The sequence below is a fragment of the Diabrotica virgifera genome, chromosome 5 (genome assembly GCF_917563875.1).
Source record: "Diabrotica virgifera virgifera chromosome 5, PGI_DIABVI_V3a".
Classification (NCBI taxonomy): domain Eukaryota; kingdom Metazoa; phylum Arthropoda; class Insecta; order Coleoptera; family Chrysomelidae; genus Diabrotica; species Diabrotica virgifera.
In genome coordinates, this window is record NC_065447.1 from 216,528,266 (window position 1) to 216,545,006 (window position 16,741).

The 16,741-nt window shown below is 33.4% G+C and overlaps 1 protein-coding gene across 4 annotated transcripts in view; it reads left to right on the forward strand.

The window, feature by feature from the left end:
- Positions 1-8,221, forward strand: part of LOC126884614 (facilitated trehalose transporter Tret1-2 homolog) — a 72,672-nt gene extending 64,451 nt beyond the window's left edge. For 3 of the 4 annotated variants that reach the window (XM_050650672.1, XM_050650674.1, XM_050650671.1), the window contains exon 2: positions 6,638-8,221. In XM_050650672.1, the coding sequence (XP_050506629.1) occupies positions 6,638-8,010 (1,373 nt within the window). In that variant the 3' untranslated portion in view covers positions 8,011-8,221. The remainder of the gene's footprint in view (positions 1-6,637) is intronic. The other variant, XM_050650673.1, reaches the window with a different exon arrangement.
- Positions 8,222-16,741: the final 8,520 nt, after the last annotated feature.

The window sequence follows — 16,741 nt, forward strand, 5'->3', positions numbered from 1 at the left end:
ATGATAATACAGGTGCCTGTTTTCGATAACACCACAATGAATGTGGTGTGCCATGAGTCATTTTTATTATGGTAAATGTAGTTCAATCCGGTTCCATTATCTCTCAAATATTATATTACATAGAGTTGGTACAAAACCTCGTGAACCTTGAAAATGAGTATGTATAACCGAAATAAAATGAAGCAAAAAACATAGACTATTTTATTTGCTGCGAATTGCGCGACAGGGTCCCATCTGCACCCTGATATTTTCAGTAATGTCGGATTCAATCGTTTCGTTCGTATATTGACGTCACCGAATGAATGAATTAGGTTCACGAGATTTTGTAACAGCAATACATTTTTATTGTTGAAATGTTTGTCTGATAAAAATCAGTCCGGGTTAGCCGGAGTTCCGGGTTATCGGGGGCCGACTTATCGGGGTTCCACTGTATAGTATATATTATATAATATAATATTATATAATATATAATATATAATATATTATATAATAATATTTTTTTATTTTTATATTATATTATAAAAAATCGTTAAAAGTATAAAACCTTGAAAAACCATAATCTCTTTATAAAAAGTCGTACGTTACACAGTAGACCATTTTAAAGGTAATTGATTTCTATTCCTATTACGTGTACCATTGCATATACCTAAAGTTACGTAGAAAAAAGCTACAGAACAATATTTGCGAAATAACAAGGAAAATTGCCCAAAATTGCTGTGAGTGGCGAACTTTGAAAAATCATATCTCGAAAACTATAAATCCCAATTACTTCTTCTAAACAACATTTTAAAGAAGAAATATGTAGGTTTTTTTTTCTATAAAGCAATATCTATACCTATATCCTCGTGGACAAAAGTTATGGGACAAAAAACAAAATTTAATTCTTTTGGGTTTCTTTGTGCTTTTTCTTTTGAATATATTTTTGTAAAAAAAAGTATTATTAACTTTAAAAAGTGATATTTAAATAGTAAATTTAACCAGGAACAATTTTTATGTAGATATGTTTGTACCAAAAGTGCATAGAACTCACCCTAATGTAACCTGTGCCCAGGGACTAATTCACCCATTTCTCAAAAACGCACCCCTTTAAATGGTAGCACTCCGCGGTTTTTTCATATATATAGATGTCCATTGACCGTATGAAATAATAAAACCCCGTTAACGTTGTAGTTCCTTTTAGCTATCTTATTTTGAATATAATCAATAGCCTAATAGGTACCTACCCTATTTCTTTACAAAAGAAATTTTAAAAGGAGGCTTATCAGTTATTATTGCTCGTACCCTGTTCCGCCGTTTGGAAGGGCTCCAAATCATAGTTTGATTTATAGTTAACAGAATATCGGTCAATGTGCTCCGAATTGTGGAATTGTTGAAATCTATATTTTTTAGTATTGGGTATTACTTATTATTATAACTCATTATTGGATCAACTTAATCGTATTGTTTTATTGATATAATGGATAGTAGAAAACGCATACATAACATCCTAAACCTAGCTTTGGTAAGCGTAATCTGCCAAAAATTTTACTTTTGGTAAGTAGCTATAGTTCTACTACTGTCACTGGTAGGTACTTAGATATATCTTAACATTTGCAAGTGTAGCAGTATGCCAAGAAATCAATAGGTACATATTTCAAATAAGAAATTTATACATTTCACTAATCATGCATATCGTCTATACTCCGTTCCACCTTGACTTTACAGTATAGGGAACATAGGCAATTCAGTCTTATGAGAGTTTTTAGCGCAGTGATGCCAATTTAATCAAAAATAATTTGTAATCAAACATTGGAGAGATTAAATTAAAACTGTTTTACAAAGGCAATCTACAATTTTAGGATTCATATGCGTAATAACTATAGTATATCAAATAAACTTAAACGCATATGAATCCTAAAATTGTAGATTGCCTTTCTAAAACACTTTTAATTTAATCTCTCTAATGTTCGATTACAAAGTCTTTTTGATAAAATCGGCATCACCGCGCTTAAAACTTTCATAAGAAATGAATTGCCTATGTTCCTTATACTGTAAAGTCAAGGTGGGACGGAGATAGATAAAGATGACACGATTTAAAATAAAGCCTGTAATTAATATGATAATTACTGTACTTAAGTATATCATATTTTTTAGTTTTCTAGTTCAACCATTTTACCTGTTACAAAACATGAATGATTTTAGCATATGTTATATTTCTTAAAATATAGTCAAAAATGTATCAGGTTTAGACACTTTTACCAGTTCCGATAATAAAAATCAATCACCTTCAGTATTTTTCCCAGTTGAAGGTAAAATAATATTGTCGGTAGGTAACTTTTTCCTGGTAGCGACTTAGCAGAAAATATTACTAACCAACACTATTTCATAAACTTTTAAAAAATACATAATCTACAATTGGTAGTTTTAGACTGGGAGATATTATACAGAAGTTCAGCCACGATTTTCTAAGTCCTGCCTTTTGCAATACTGAAAGGGTAGACGATGTACTTACAATCTGTGGAAACATCCACAAATTTCCTGTGACATTTTCCTGTAAAAATTAGATTTTCCCAAAAAATAAAAATAGGGTTTTGCGATGAATTTCTAAGTCCTGCCATATCCGTAGATAGACAGGATACTATCGATTTTATGAAGCCAATTTTTGGGGCAGGAGGGTTGCAAACGGGGTAACGGAGTATATATGTATACAAACATGTAAGGAAAATAATAAAATTTTCATGATTTTCTAGGTCCTGCCAACTAAATAAACTAAACATATTTATTTCAAAATGATCAAAAAAAATATTGGCATGACGTCTCCTAATGTTTAAGTATACTTGTCCCTTGGAAAATTCTGCGGAAAATTTTCACCCTGATTCCGTGATTTTCTTAGTCCTGCCTTTAAAAAGTTATAATACCCAAATACAATCAATACCTTTTCGGTACTCAGGCAGGAAGGTTAAACGGTTCTTGTAAGACGACAGGAGTCCTAGATTTGTAAGAAAATTCGTGAAAAAGTCAACGATTTTCTGAGTCATGCCATTTTGCACATGTTTCAAGAATCTTAATATAAGTCTATTTACAAAGAGGCAGGATGGTTTTATGGTTATTTTGTATACAGGGTGGGGCATTATTGTGACAAAGTCCAATTACTCGTTTGTCGTAAGATATACGAAAAAAGTTATTTAGGTAAAACATGGGCCACAGATAGGACTATGATTTAACAGAATTTTCTAATATACAGGGCTACCGGTTTTCACAGTGTGACACAAATTTATGTTTTTTTTTAATGGAATACCCTGTATATTTTTACATTTTTGGATTCTACTCGATGTTCTCTTTAATAAAATATAGTGTTTTGAAATATTATACGAGGTAGTTTAAAATATAATTACGTTTTTTTGTTAATTTTGTAGGAACATTCACACCCTATACATATTGTTAGTGATTTGATATCCAAACTTCTATTAATTTATGTTTAAACGATTTTTAATATAGTCTACTATTGTCAGTTATTAATAGTATACCAAAATGTTTAATTTTAGTATTCGCGGTGTGCAAGTACTTGGAGGCGATACGAGAAACGATCGTGCGAGAATAGCGGAGAAATATTGTAACTTTCTTAAATAATTCATTGTCAATTGAAATTGTCAAATTGACGTATATTTCATATCTACTGTCAATGAAGAAGAAAAATTATATATTGCTCCACAATATTGATATGATACGCAATTATTATATAAAGGTAAATATAATTAATTGTATTTTGCTTGCATTACTGCATTTTAATAACTTATTTTATTTACTACATACAATTGTTTACGTTTTAATAACATAACCTGAATCTTATTTTTTCTTCTTATTATTTTTTTGGACTACGGCCTTGACAATTATCCAGCAACCAGGACCATATGATTGGCCAATATAATTAAAAGTACGAATAAAAGTGCAGAGCGAAGAAACCAGGTGTCGCTTTTCCGAACTTGCACGGTCCCAATACGGGGTTGGTTGAAACTCGGAATGAGTATTTTCTGAGTTTTCTTAAATGGGACACCCTGTATTTTAGTATTATAATAAAATGATATTTTTTGGTACCTTTTTAATTGTTAAGCATTTTCTCTACCATATTTATATATTAATTTCGGCAGTAAATTGATACAGACAGATTACTAGGTGGTTTTTGGGGTTTCTGAACAAGAATGTCACATTAGAACAGATCTTTGCCTAGTGCTCGGGGTGACTAATATACACGCCATATTCTTAAATTTCGAGGCTTTCAGACATTAAAGTGATGCAAGTAGATTACTCGAGGAGGAGTTTTGTGGTTGCTGAACATGAATATGCCATCAGAATCGACCTCCAAAAACTCTCTAAATTCGAGATCAGTCACCCTGGGCACCAGGTGCTCCGAGGGTCGGTTGTAATGTCATATTCGTGTTCGGCCATCCCAAAAACCCTCGAATAATCTGTTTTCTTTAATTTATTGCCGATATCCCACGAAACTCCAGATGACGTGCCTTAGCAGCAACTCTGGGCAATAGGTGATTCGGAGGTCGGTTCTGCTTGCGTATTCGTAACTCCATAAACCTCCCAAATAACAAAATGTTGCCCTTAATACACTTATTTTGACAGATTTATGCACTTTTGGATGCATGTTATGCACTAAAATTCAATTTCCACCCATTTTTATATACATATTTTCCTGATGTTATCCTGAACACAATGCAAAAAGTTGCAAGTAGATAGATGCTGTATTTAAAAATCGATTTATTCTGGTGTTGTTAGTGTTAGTACATTTTGCTATCAAATATAGGAAACAATATCAGGACAATATCTACAATCCTACAATATCAGGAAAACCAGTTGAGTGCGGCAACTTAGCGCCTGTTACACGCGTGTGTATTTTGTGTTCGAACAAGTAAGAAGGCGGGATAAAATGGCCCGACACGTCTATTTGTTTAGTAGTGTTTTATTTCCATGAAACGTGATTTACGTTTCATGTTTCTTTGACGTGCGGCCTGCCTAAGGGAGCTAAAGCTCTTTACAGATGGCGCGTTGTAATTAGTTTTTTATATCTCCAGAACGCTTCCAATTCGAAAGACAAAACTGGTCCGCCTTTTTTTCTTCCAGAGATAAATAGATTCCATCAATTGCGAATCTCTAGTACCGGTCATAGGAATCTTTTTTGTCTTTCCCTTTTAGGTATTTTTGACACTAGATTATTAAATTGTGAGGTATTCTAGTACTAAAAGGTACTCCTGCTTTAAGTCAGTAGGATGCAAGGTTTTCTGGAAAAATCCATTTTAAAATTTTTCGTTTGTTGAATTTGAAAAAAATTTAAAAAAATTAAAAAAAACGGTGTATTTGCCGACTTAAAGCAAGAGTAACTTTTAGTACTAGAATACCTCATAATTTAATATTCTACTCTCAAAAATGTCTAAAAATTTAAAGACCAATAAGTTATGAGATAAAATATCCGTTGATCTACCCAAAGACGGATGCCTATGACCAGTACTAGAAATTCACAATTGATAAAATCACAATGATATACAAATTAATTTTTTATATTATTCATCTTTGCGGTTATCCTGCCAAGTTGTAAACGGTTTTAGATTAGTGTTTTTTAAGCATACTCGACATGGTATGACTCAGAAAATTGTGGTGATATGAATATGTTTGTATAACACCCTGAAATAATTTTACAGATACACTATTTAATTTTTTATACGAAATAACTATACAACCATCCTGCCTCTTTGAAAATAGATTTATATTAACCTTCTTGAGATATGTGCGAAATGGCATGACTTAGAAAATCGTGTAATTTTCCACGAATTTTCTTACAAATTTTTTAACTATATATAGTAAAAAAGGTGTAACTAAACATCCTGCCATTTTGAATAATGTCTACTGAAATTATTTATTTTATAACAAAATTTATTTTATGACTTAGAAAATCACGGAACCAGAGTGAAAATTTTATACACAATTTTCCAAGAAACAAGTGCAGTTAAACATTAGGTGACGTCATGCCAACATTTTTTTGGTCATTTTCAAATAAATATGATTAATTTATTAAGTTGGCAGGACTTAGAAAATTATGAAAATTTCATTATTTTCATTACATGTTTGTATATCTGTATACTCCCTTAGTCCTTTTGCAACCGTCCTGCCCAAAAAATTTTCTTCATAAAATAGATAGTATCCTGTTATTCTATGGATATGGCAGGACTTAAAAATTCATCGCAACTCCCAATTTTTTTTTTCATGGAAAAACTAATTTTCACAGGAAAATGTCACAGGAAACCCGTGGATTTTTCCACAAATTGTAAGTACCTTCTCTAACCTTCCAGTATTGCAAAGGGCAGGACTTAGAAAATCGTGGTTGAACTTCTGTTAATATCTCCCGGTTTATTTATAACGTATCTAAACTGCATTTAAAGTTCGTTGGAATTATGAGAATAAAACCACTAAATCATGTTTTATGAATTTTTTTCAAAATTTCAACCTTTAAACCGTTCTATGCAGTGTAAAGTTAGCCAAATGTCGCTTGGTCATTTTTGCCTTTCAGCCGTCGATATTATAGTCATTTTAAAAGATTAAAATTTATATTTAATATGTGAATTATTGGATTATAATTATTTCTTTTTATTTCCAGCAAATATAGCATCATTTATTTGTGGAATCGCCTTTGGATGGACTTCGCCAGAAATTCCACAACTGAAAAATGTAACCACAACGCCACTGGATAGTATCATAACAGCTTCGGAAGAAGGATGGATTGGTGCATTTTTACCATTAGCGGCTGCAGTTGGACCAATTGGTGCAGGCATTCTAGCTGATTCAATTGGTAGAAAGTGGACTATTCTGGTTGGAAACGTACCTTTTCTTCTAGCATTTATTCTAAACGTTGTTGCTAATTCCGTATATTTCTTTTACATTTCGAGATTTTTATGTGGTTTGGGAGTCGGTATTATCTTTACAGTACTTCCTATGTACATTGGAGAAATATCTGATGATGGATCTAGAGGAGTATTAGGTTCTTTGATGCAACTTTTTTGTGTAGTAGGATTATTATTTTCCTATGCACTTGGACCATTTCTGTCCATTAAAATATTCAACGCTATACTTATAATTCCTCCAACCATGTTTATCATTTTATTCTCAGTGTTTATACCAGATAGCCCCTACTTTCTACTGCAAAAGAGAAGAATGTCTGATGCTGTACAGGCTCTTATGAAATTTAGAGGTCGGGAACTATCATTTGCCAAAAAAGAAGCTGAAGCAATTAACTCACAACTAGAAGACGATTTGAAAAGTAAAGGCACTTTTCAACTAATCTTCAAATCACAAGGACTTAGAAAGGGTTTGACCATATCTTTAACTTTAATTGGAGCACAACAATTATCTGGAATTACAGTTGTACTTTTCTACGCACAAAGTATCTTCGCTGACGCTGGAGTTCCCATAGCACCTGAAGTGTGTACCATTATAGTGGGTATCGTTCAGGTACTCGCAAGTGCTGTCACCCCTCTTCTTGTAGATAGATGCGGAAAACGACTTCTACTCATGATCTCAGGATTAGGAATGGCTATAGCACATAGTATCCTAGCTTTCTTTTTTTATTTGAAAAATGTTCAAGACGCTGATCTATCCAATTTAGGTTGGCTACCAATTTTGAGCATCGTAGTATTTATTATAACATACTGTTTGGGTTTTGGACCCTTACCTTGGGCAGTCATGGGAGAGATCTTTCCAGGAAACGTAAAATCCATAGCATCTTCGGCTACAGCATCATTTTGTTGGATACTTGGATTTTTCTTAACCAACTATTTTGGAGCGGTGACTAAGATGATGGGACAATCTGCATCTTTTGGAGTCTTTGGCATTTGCTGTGTGATGGCTGCTGCCTACGTTTTCAAGTTTGTACCTGAAACAACAGGAAAGAGTGTTAGTGAAATACAGTGCCTTCTAGATGGAAGTATTAAAAAAAGTTTAGAGTTAATATACAGTAAAGTTGAAAGTGTTTAATAAAAGTAATAATTTAATATAATTACACTAGTATTAATAGTTATTTATGAAACAGTTCGTGAAGTATGCTTTTTGCGAACGCACGCGATGTTTAGAGCACGAGCGACAGGGGAGCGAGTGCTATGCATCGCGTAAGTTCGCAAAAATTACTTCACGTACAGTTTCATATAATATTTTATCTACGATAAACAAATAAAAAACTGTAACTCTTCGTCACTGAAATTCATTTCTATTCTACAATTTTTAGTACTTTGATATTTAAAAATTCTAACTTCTTTCAAACCACAAAACTGTCAAAACTTGTGTTGTAATTTATTGCTCACATGTCATCACCATGACAACGCGAAAGTTAAGGATATTTGATTATAAAATAAGTGTGCCAAAAAACAGTGCGAAAAAGTAAATCCCATTTAAAATACATTGTTACTTCACGCACGCTTTAAATCCTTCACGCACTGCTATCTATAATGACAGTTTTCACAAACTAAAAACTTATACATAATAATATGAGATAGAGTAGATAAAATTACATATAGTAAATAATAATGTGACAATATTTATATTTTTTATTTTTTATACATTCTACATAAATATTTAAAAAAAATTGTTTTCGTAAGAGTTTTTTAAGTCATTGAAACCTTAGTCATTTGTTGTGGGAAAGCCCGAAGCCAGTAACGTTCGCAGGGATGTCCGTCTAAAGTTCTTTTTATATAGGAAGAAGGAATAATCGAAGATCAAATTCTAAAAGTTTAAATTATTTGAATTTGAATTTACAGTTGTCTACTATCATTGTGTTTATACAGGGTGTCGAGAAACTCTACCGACAAACGAAGACAGGAGATTGCTCATACAATTTTACGACATTTTAACCCAATTCATTTAGTCCGAAAATGCTTCTTAAGGGAACTAGAGCTATTTGAAGATGGCGTCTGGTAACTAATTCTTCTTAAATATCTCCAGAATGCTTCTATTTAGATAAACGAAAATTGGTACACATATTTATCTTCCAGAGATAAATCGATTCCATCTATTGCAAATTTCTAGTACCGGTCATAGGCGTCCGTTTTGGGTAGGGCAACGATTATTTTATCGCATAACTTTTTTGTCTTTAACTTTTGAGCATTTTTAATACTAGATTATTAAATTGTGAGGTATTCTATTTGAAAAGGTAGGTACTCTTGATTTAAGTCAGTAGGACACACTGTTTTCTAGAAAAACCGATTTGAAAAAAAATTGAAAATTTTTTTCAAAAAAACGGTGTATTTTACCAACTTAAAGCAAGAGTAACTTTTAGTACTAAAATACCTCATAATTTAATAATCTAAAGTCAAAAATTCTTAAAAATTGAAGACAAAATAGTTATGCGATAAAATAACCTTTGACCTACGCAAAACGGACGCGTATAACCGGTACTAGAAATTCGCAATTAATGAAATCGATTCATATCTGGAATATAAATAAACGTACCAGTTTTTGTTTTTACAAATGGGTTTTTTTGAAATATTTTTTGGAAATTCAAAAAACAAAAAATTTTCAAATCGATTTTTCTTGAAAACGGTGTGTCCTACCGATTTAAAGCAAGAGTCCCATTTAGTACTAGGATACTTCACGTCTTTAGTTTCTCTAAATTTCAGGAAATTCCAGGGAAGTTATCCAGGAAAAACAACTTTGTTGGATACGAGGAATCCAAAATCCCATACGACCAGGAGATTGGAAAAATCGATGCGGCTGAGAAATAGGAATTGGAAGGCACAGGACTAGGGATGGCGGTTGTTGACAAAACACTGGTTTTAGGTTATACCGGTTTTTTATTTACGGTTTAAACTGGCGGTTATAACCGGTCAAAAAACCGGTTTTTCCAAAAACCGGTGTTCGGTTTTTTTAATTAACAGTCAATACCCAATATTAGTTTACAATACTACTTTATATGCAATTTAGTTTGCGATACTCCGTTAGAATCGATATCAATATTATCAATATCGATTCTATTGAAGGAATATATCGATACCAAGATAATCAATCTATGTATATATAAACGGTTCAGGATGACTTGTAGCAGGGCATATTCATTTCTAATAATGTGTTCGAAATATTGTAGGTTTCGAGATTTGATGGTGGTCTCGGTTATTCTTCAATCTTCTGAGGACCTCCTCATTTACGACTCATTAGTCCACGAGATCTTAAGTATTTTCCGATATAGCAACATCTCAAATGCTTTCAATTTTCTGCACATATCTTCGTTAATAGTGCCTCCTATACCAAGAGCTAGGTTGTGGCTCTGGAAGGAGGCCCTCATCCGGTTGAAGGTGGATCTAGCTTTTCTGGTAGCGCTCTTATATCCTGGTTGTTGGTCCATTCTTCATCCATTATGGTGCCGAGGTAGCTGCAGTTCATCACTCATTGTACTAGGTTTTGGTAGACGTAGACTGGACCTTATGTTTATTTTTATCTTGAAAATATCATGGGTTTTGTGCTCGATATTTACAGTAATCTACAATATTGGCACACTGATGAAAAGACAGTCGATCTATACTCGTCAAATCCTTGTGTATCGTCTAGTAGTGTCTAGTCAATACTAGGTTTGAAGAATAATATAACTAGCTATCTAGCTTATAGATGCTTTTATACAGCTTATAGACGTTTCTCTGTAAATATATAAGGACCTATATAATGTGATATATTATTTACCTCATAATACAAGGTGTCCAAAAGTAGCGGAACGGTCAAATATTTCGGGAACTAAACATCGGATCGAAAAACTGAAAAATACGTATTCAATAATTTTCAAAAATCTATCTAACGACGCCAAACACCAACCCCCACTACACCACCTGGAGGTGGAGGGGGGGGGGGGGGTAACTTTAAAATCTCAAATGGAAACCCCCAGTTTTTTTGCAGATTTGGCTTCGTTACGTAAAAGTAAGCACCTTTTATTCAAGACATTTTTTCGAACTGTGGATAGATGGCGCTAAAATTGGGAAAAACGATTTATCCTGATACCATAGGTAAATTATAGAAACGGTCTAATATCTCGAGAAATACACTTCCAAATGAGAAACCAAAAAACAAGTTTTTAATATTTTTCGAAAACCTATCGATAAACACCAAACATGACCCTCCAACCCACCCCCTGGAGACGGGGTGGGGGTAACTTTAAAATCTTAAATAGCAACCCCCACTTTTTATTGCAGATTCGAATTCGTCATAAAAAATTAAGCAACATTTATTCGAAACATTTTTTAGAATTGTTGATAGATGGCGCTTTAATTGGAAAAATACATTTTATTAGCGCCATCTATCAGCAATTTTAAAAATATTTCGAATAAATTTTGCTTAATTTTTCATGACTAATTCGAATCTGCAATAAAAAGTGGGGGTTGCTATTTAAGATTTTAAAGTTACCCTCAACCCCATTTCCAGGGAATGGGTTGGAGGGTCATGTTTGGTGTTTTTCGATAAGTTTTCGAAAAATACTAAAAACCTGTTTTTTGGTTTCTCATTCGGAAGTGTATTTCTCGAGATATTAGACCATTTCTATAATTTACCTATGGTATCAGGATAAATTGTTTTTCCCTATTATAGCGCCATCTATCCACAGTTCGAAAAAATGTCTTGAATAAAAGTTGCTTACTTTTACGTAACAAATCGAAATATGCCAAAAAAACTGGGGGTTTCCATTTGAGATTTTAAAATTACCCCCCACCTAACCTCCAGGGGGAGTAGTGGGGTTGGTGTTTGGTGTCATTGGATAGATTTTTGAAAATCATTGAATACGTATTTTTCAGTTTTTCGATCCGATGTTTATTTTGCGAAATATTCGACCGTTCCGCTACTTTTGGGACACCCTATATATAAAACAACTGCCCCATTTTTTCTCTGAATTCAATGCTTTTCCTGAAGAAACTTATCCGGTTTTTCACCGGTTATTAGTTTAAAAATAAAAAACCGGTTAAAACGGGGACAAAAAAAAACAACCGGAAAAACCGATTATTGCGGAGTAAAAAAACCGGTTTTAGGTTATAACCAGTAGGTTTTTCCCATCCCTACACAGGACGCTATAAACCGGTGTTTAAAAAAGAAAGAAATCAAGAAACTCAACACTTCAACGGAAATTTCTTTATCATATTCTGAGAAAATTAAACAAAATTTTTGAAATCTTGGTAAACTAAAATATACATAGTCCAAGGTAATAAGGATTTTCTCGGGACACTCAAAGATCCAGGTAGCTGAATACTTTTTTTAGTTATTGTAGACCTATAGGAAGAAAACCTACCTGTTTCCTGCCTAGAGTTCGCTTCCGTTTTTTTAATTATTAACAATTTAGTGCAAAAATCGCGATTTTTTCGATTTTTTGCACTAACTAATAATTCAAAGCTTTCGTTGTCGTTGATTTTTAAGTCACTGGTCTCACTCTGTTCCTCTTCTACCCATCTCAGATTGATATCACGGATGCAGAGCCAGTGTTATTATTTGTGTTTAGTCGCTAACGCGCTGGCTAGATTTACAATTTGAAAAAGTTCCATTTTTCCACACTCCAATACAAGATGACCTCCTAGTAGTCGTACAATAGGTTGAGAAAACGAAGAATAAAGTGCAATTACAGAATGGATTGAAGCTAAGGATAATGGGCACCAAGAATTTATGGATGAAAACATTGTAGGCTTGGTTCAACCTCAAGACAACCCCATTGAAGATAAAGAAAGCGAGGAAGAAGTTTCCCTGCCATATCGAGTGTCATACGCAGATGCCACTAAAGCTCTGGGTGTGGCTCTACGTTACGTGGAGCAGAACTCTGCTGCATTACCGGTCGATTATGTTTATGCGTAATGGTTTAACATCGCTGCGTCAATTCGCTATTTCATGCGTCAGAAAAAAGTGACCGACTTCTTTACGAATCCTCCTTAGGGTTGCAAACGTTTTCGCACGAGTGTGGACAATATTTATGGACTCAAATTAACTACAAGAGAATCGACGTATGGTTATGTTTTTAGTCTGTATAGTAAACATTTTTTAAATTTTTGTATTGAATTTTTAATTTTTTTTCACTTCCCGTTTGTTCGCATTTGCCGAACGTTCGGATTAGCGGGGTTCGGATTTGCGGGGTTCTACTGTATAACAAATACTAACGTACACTACACGAAGGAAAAACAGAAAAATGTTCTCTTTTTTGACGAAATGTCCCTGAAGGTGCTCTAGGAGCGAAAGTATACTTGGGCAAGATTAAATAAAACTCAGTGATCGATATATGCCGTTTATTTCGTAAAATTCATATATTCGAGCATTCAACCACTTCCTATTTTATTTTCATATTATTATTTTGGAATAATACAATACATTTTTGAAGTTATTCTTATTTAGGCGCGATTGGGAGTGAATTTTTATTATTCTGCGCGCATGCGCACACAGACAGTATGGCGTTAGTTGCTAAATCTTTCAAGTTATGTATAAATATATCAGTGCAAAAAATAGGGGTGAAAAGAATATATTAGTGTTTGTAGTAAATATATTTATTATAATTTTTGTGTCTTTGGATTTGTCTTCCTCGGGAGTAAGATAAGTATTATTAAAACATTTTATATTTATTATACTTCACTTCGTCTGTTTGTTACCGTGAATTGTCATTATGTCCGAGACTATCTAAACATAGATCTCGTAGCGTTATTGGTATAGCATTGGGTTAGAGATCGAGAGGTCTTGGGTTCAAATCCGGACCATTCATATTTTTTTTATTTTTGAAAAGTGGTAAGCATTAAAATTAGTTGAATATTTAAATAAAATAAAAATAAACTGTTTAAAGTATATTTATTTATTTCGTTGAAATCATATAATAGAAGTATAACTTCTTACGTGCATACAAAGTACACACACATCCCTTTTTTTTTAATTATTTTAAAGAGTAGATTGTAAATGTACGGTTTTCGAGATTTTTAAAAATTGCTAATAAGAAAATATACCAAGAATAATCCGTCGCAGTCTGGGTGAAATTTGTGCCATGAATAAACAGTACAAACCTGTATAAAGTCAAGATCATCAACGATGTTAATTCTACCATGGGTAAATAAACAAAAAGAGTTTGTTTTTATCCGAATGGTATTTTTTTAGAATAATTGACTAATTATAGTGGATAAAACAATGGCCAAGAAGGCGATAAATAGTCTGTATCATTTTTTCACTTTGTATATCGTAAAAATTTGCCTAAGGTTTTACATTTCGAATTACGTCTTGAAATCTTCGAAGGGAATAAATATGGTCCACTTGTTTATTTACATTGGCAAATGACGATAGAAGAATCGTAAGTATTTGTCTGGTATACACCTGGTCAAAATTAAATGTATCGAATTAGAACAATTAGAAATTCATATTACAATTCACGTGAGAAAAATTTTAAATTACATATCTCTTAATCCTAAAATTCTCATTTAATTAATTACAAGTGTCATTAATAGTCCCCTAATCAGTCACCATCAAATTAAATAAATCAGAAGATTTGTAATACAATTAAAAAATCTTAAAAACCAAAATAAATAAAGATAGCTACACTTGGAAAAAAAGAATTATGTATTTGGGTTACGTATTAAAAGTACCTACTCAAAACGTACTGAATGAGAGTCACGTACAAAAATTACAATTTACAGTATTACTGTTTCGTAAACAATTTTCCTGTCAATCAAATATTTATACTTTCTTTTTTTATTCTTTTTTGATTTCTCTGGTACTTGTTCGTGGGTTCTTTATATCAAACTAGCATTAGTGGCATTATAACACTTTATGATTCAAAGCCTTCTTCAGAACAATCCTCCATTCGCCCCTGTCTCTGGCAACTCCTGTCCATGCTCTAACTCCAATAGATGTTAAATAATCTTCTTGGTCATCTTGATACCTAAGTCTCGGCCTTCCTCTAGTTCGTTGTCCTATCGGCCCTCTTCGGTAAAGAACCATTCTGACTGTTACAATTTTCTCTCTAATCTATCTTGTCTGATCTGATTACATGAACTATCCATCTAAAACGTGCACTAAACGTACCTTAATGAATTTTACATCGTCACGTTCTCTAAAACTTCACGAAGAAGGGTAAGCAATCTCACTCCGACCCAAAAACTGCAATTTAGACGATTTTCCCATAAGAATTAACATGCGCGCCTCCACCAAATCCCAATGTTCAAAATAACAAATGGGTCGAAAAGTCGTACAACTCGGGAATGGCTAGGCGCTAGACAAATCATGACGTATGAGGTATCTAAGGAAAGGAGATGGTATCACGATTATTATATAGTCCGTCTAGAAAGTATCCGGAATTTTATATTTTTCCTAATTTTAATAGATTTCCTTTTTGTAACATTTTAAGACAAAAGTAATGCATCAACTAGGTTATGCCGATAGTAGGATATGGACAAAATAGCATGATAACACCATCTGTCAAATATTGTTGTTTGTAAACAGACTTAAGATTTGTGAAATAATGTCGCAAGTAGAAAAAAGAAAAGTGGTGGAATATTTGTACAGAAAGGGTGTCCGAAAAGTTAAAAAATTAGTGCAATTGACTGAACTCGGAAAAAGTGCAGTGTATGAGACAATAAAGAGGATAAAAAATGGCATAGATATGAGACATAGACCAGTTTCGGGTAGACCGTGTAAGATTCGCGGAAACAATAATTTAAATGCTTTAGTGGCTTTAGGACAACAAAATCCGCGTAGGGTTTCGAAAATTAGCGAACAGATTTGGAACTCAACGAAGAATAAAAGTGTGCCTAGAAATTGTCCGCATGTCACTAAAAAAGCAAGGCTACATATCAAGGAATCCAAAAAAAAATCCCTTCAATGACACCTCTGTAAAGTCAACGAAGAATAGATTTTTGTCAACTTTTTCGAGAAGATAATTTTAATAATGTCTTTATATCTGATGAAAGTTGTTTCCACCTTGGTGCAAATCATCTAAAAGTCCTATCAAGAGAAAATGTTACCGTGCAAATTTACAAATTTTCCACTAAAATAATGGTTTGGGGAGCAATATCTCAGCGTGGTGCTACACCTCTCTGTATAGTTAATGGTAGTGTTGATAGTGCGAAATATTGTGACATCCTAAATGGTTTTCTTCTTGAAACGGCTCATGTTTTATATCCAGAGGGGTGGCGTTTTCAGCAAGATAATGCAAGATGCCATACTTCTACTTATACTCAAGCTTGGATGCAAGAACACGAACTGGCAACAATTCCGTGGCCAGCAGCATCTCCAGATCTTAGCCCCAGTCCAGGGACTGATGAAGATTGAAGTGGAACGAGCAGCGCCACAAGATAAAGGTTTGATTCGGTAAGTTTTACAGGCCTGGATCACCATTACCGAAAATTATGGCCTTGACCTAGTTTCGGGTGTACCTGGACGTTTAGTTAAGTGTTTAGGTTTAAATGGAGGTTGTATAAGTAAATGAGATGAATTATATGTTGAAATTTTATATTTCAAGTGATAGAAATAAATACCGTAAAATTATATTTCTGCTTTCTTTTCTCCGGATACTTTCTAGACGGACTATATTATGGAAAAAAAAAACAAACATGGTGACGAGTACAAAGGGACGTTATGCTGAATCTCAGGTGCTAGTGGTCCGATTTTGACGTGTGAGGTGTCATGTGACAGCATGTAGCAAATACAATGCAATAATAAACAAGAAAAACACACATAGCAGTGTGTACAAAGGGCCGGTATACTATATATCAGCCGTTATTAGTCCAATTGT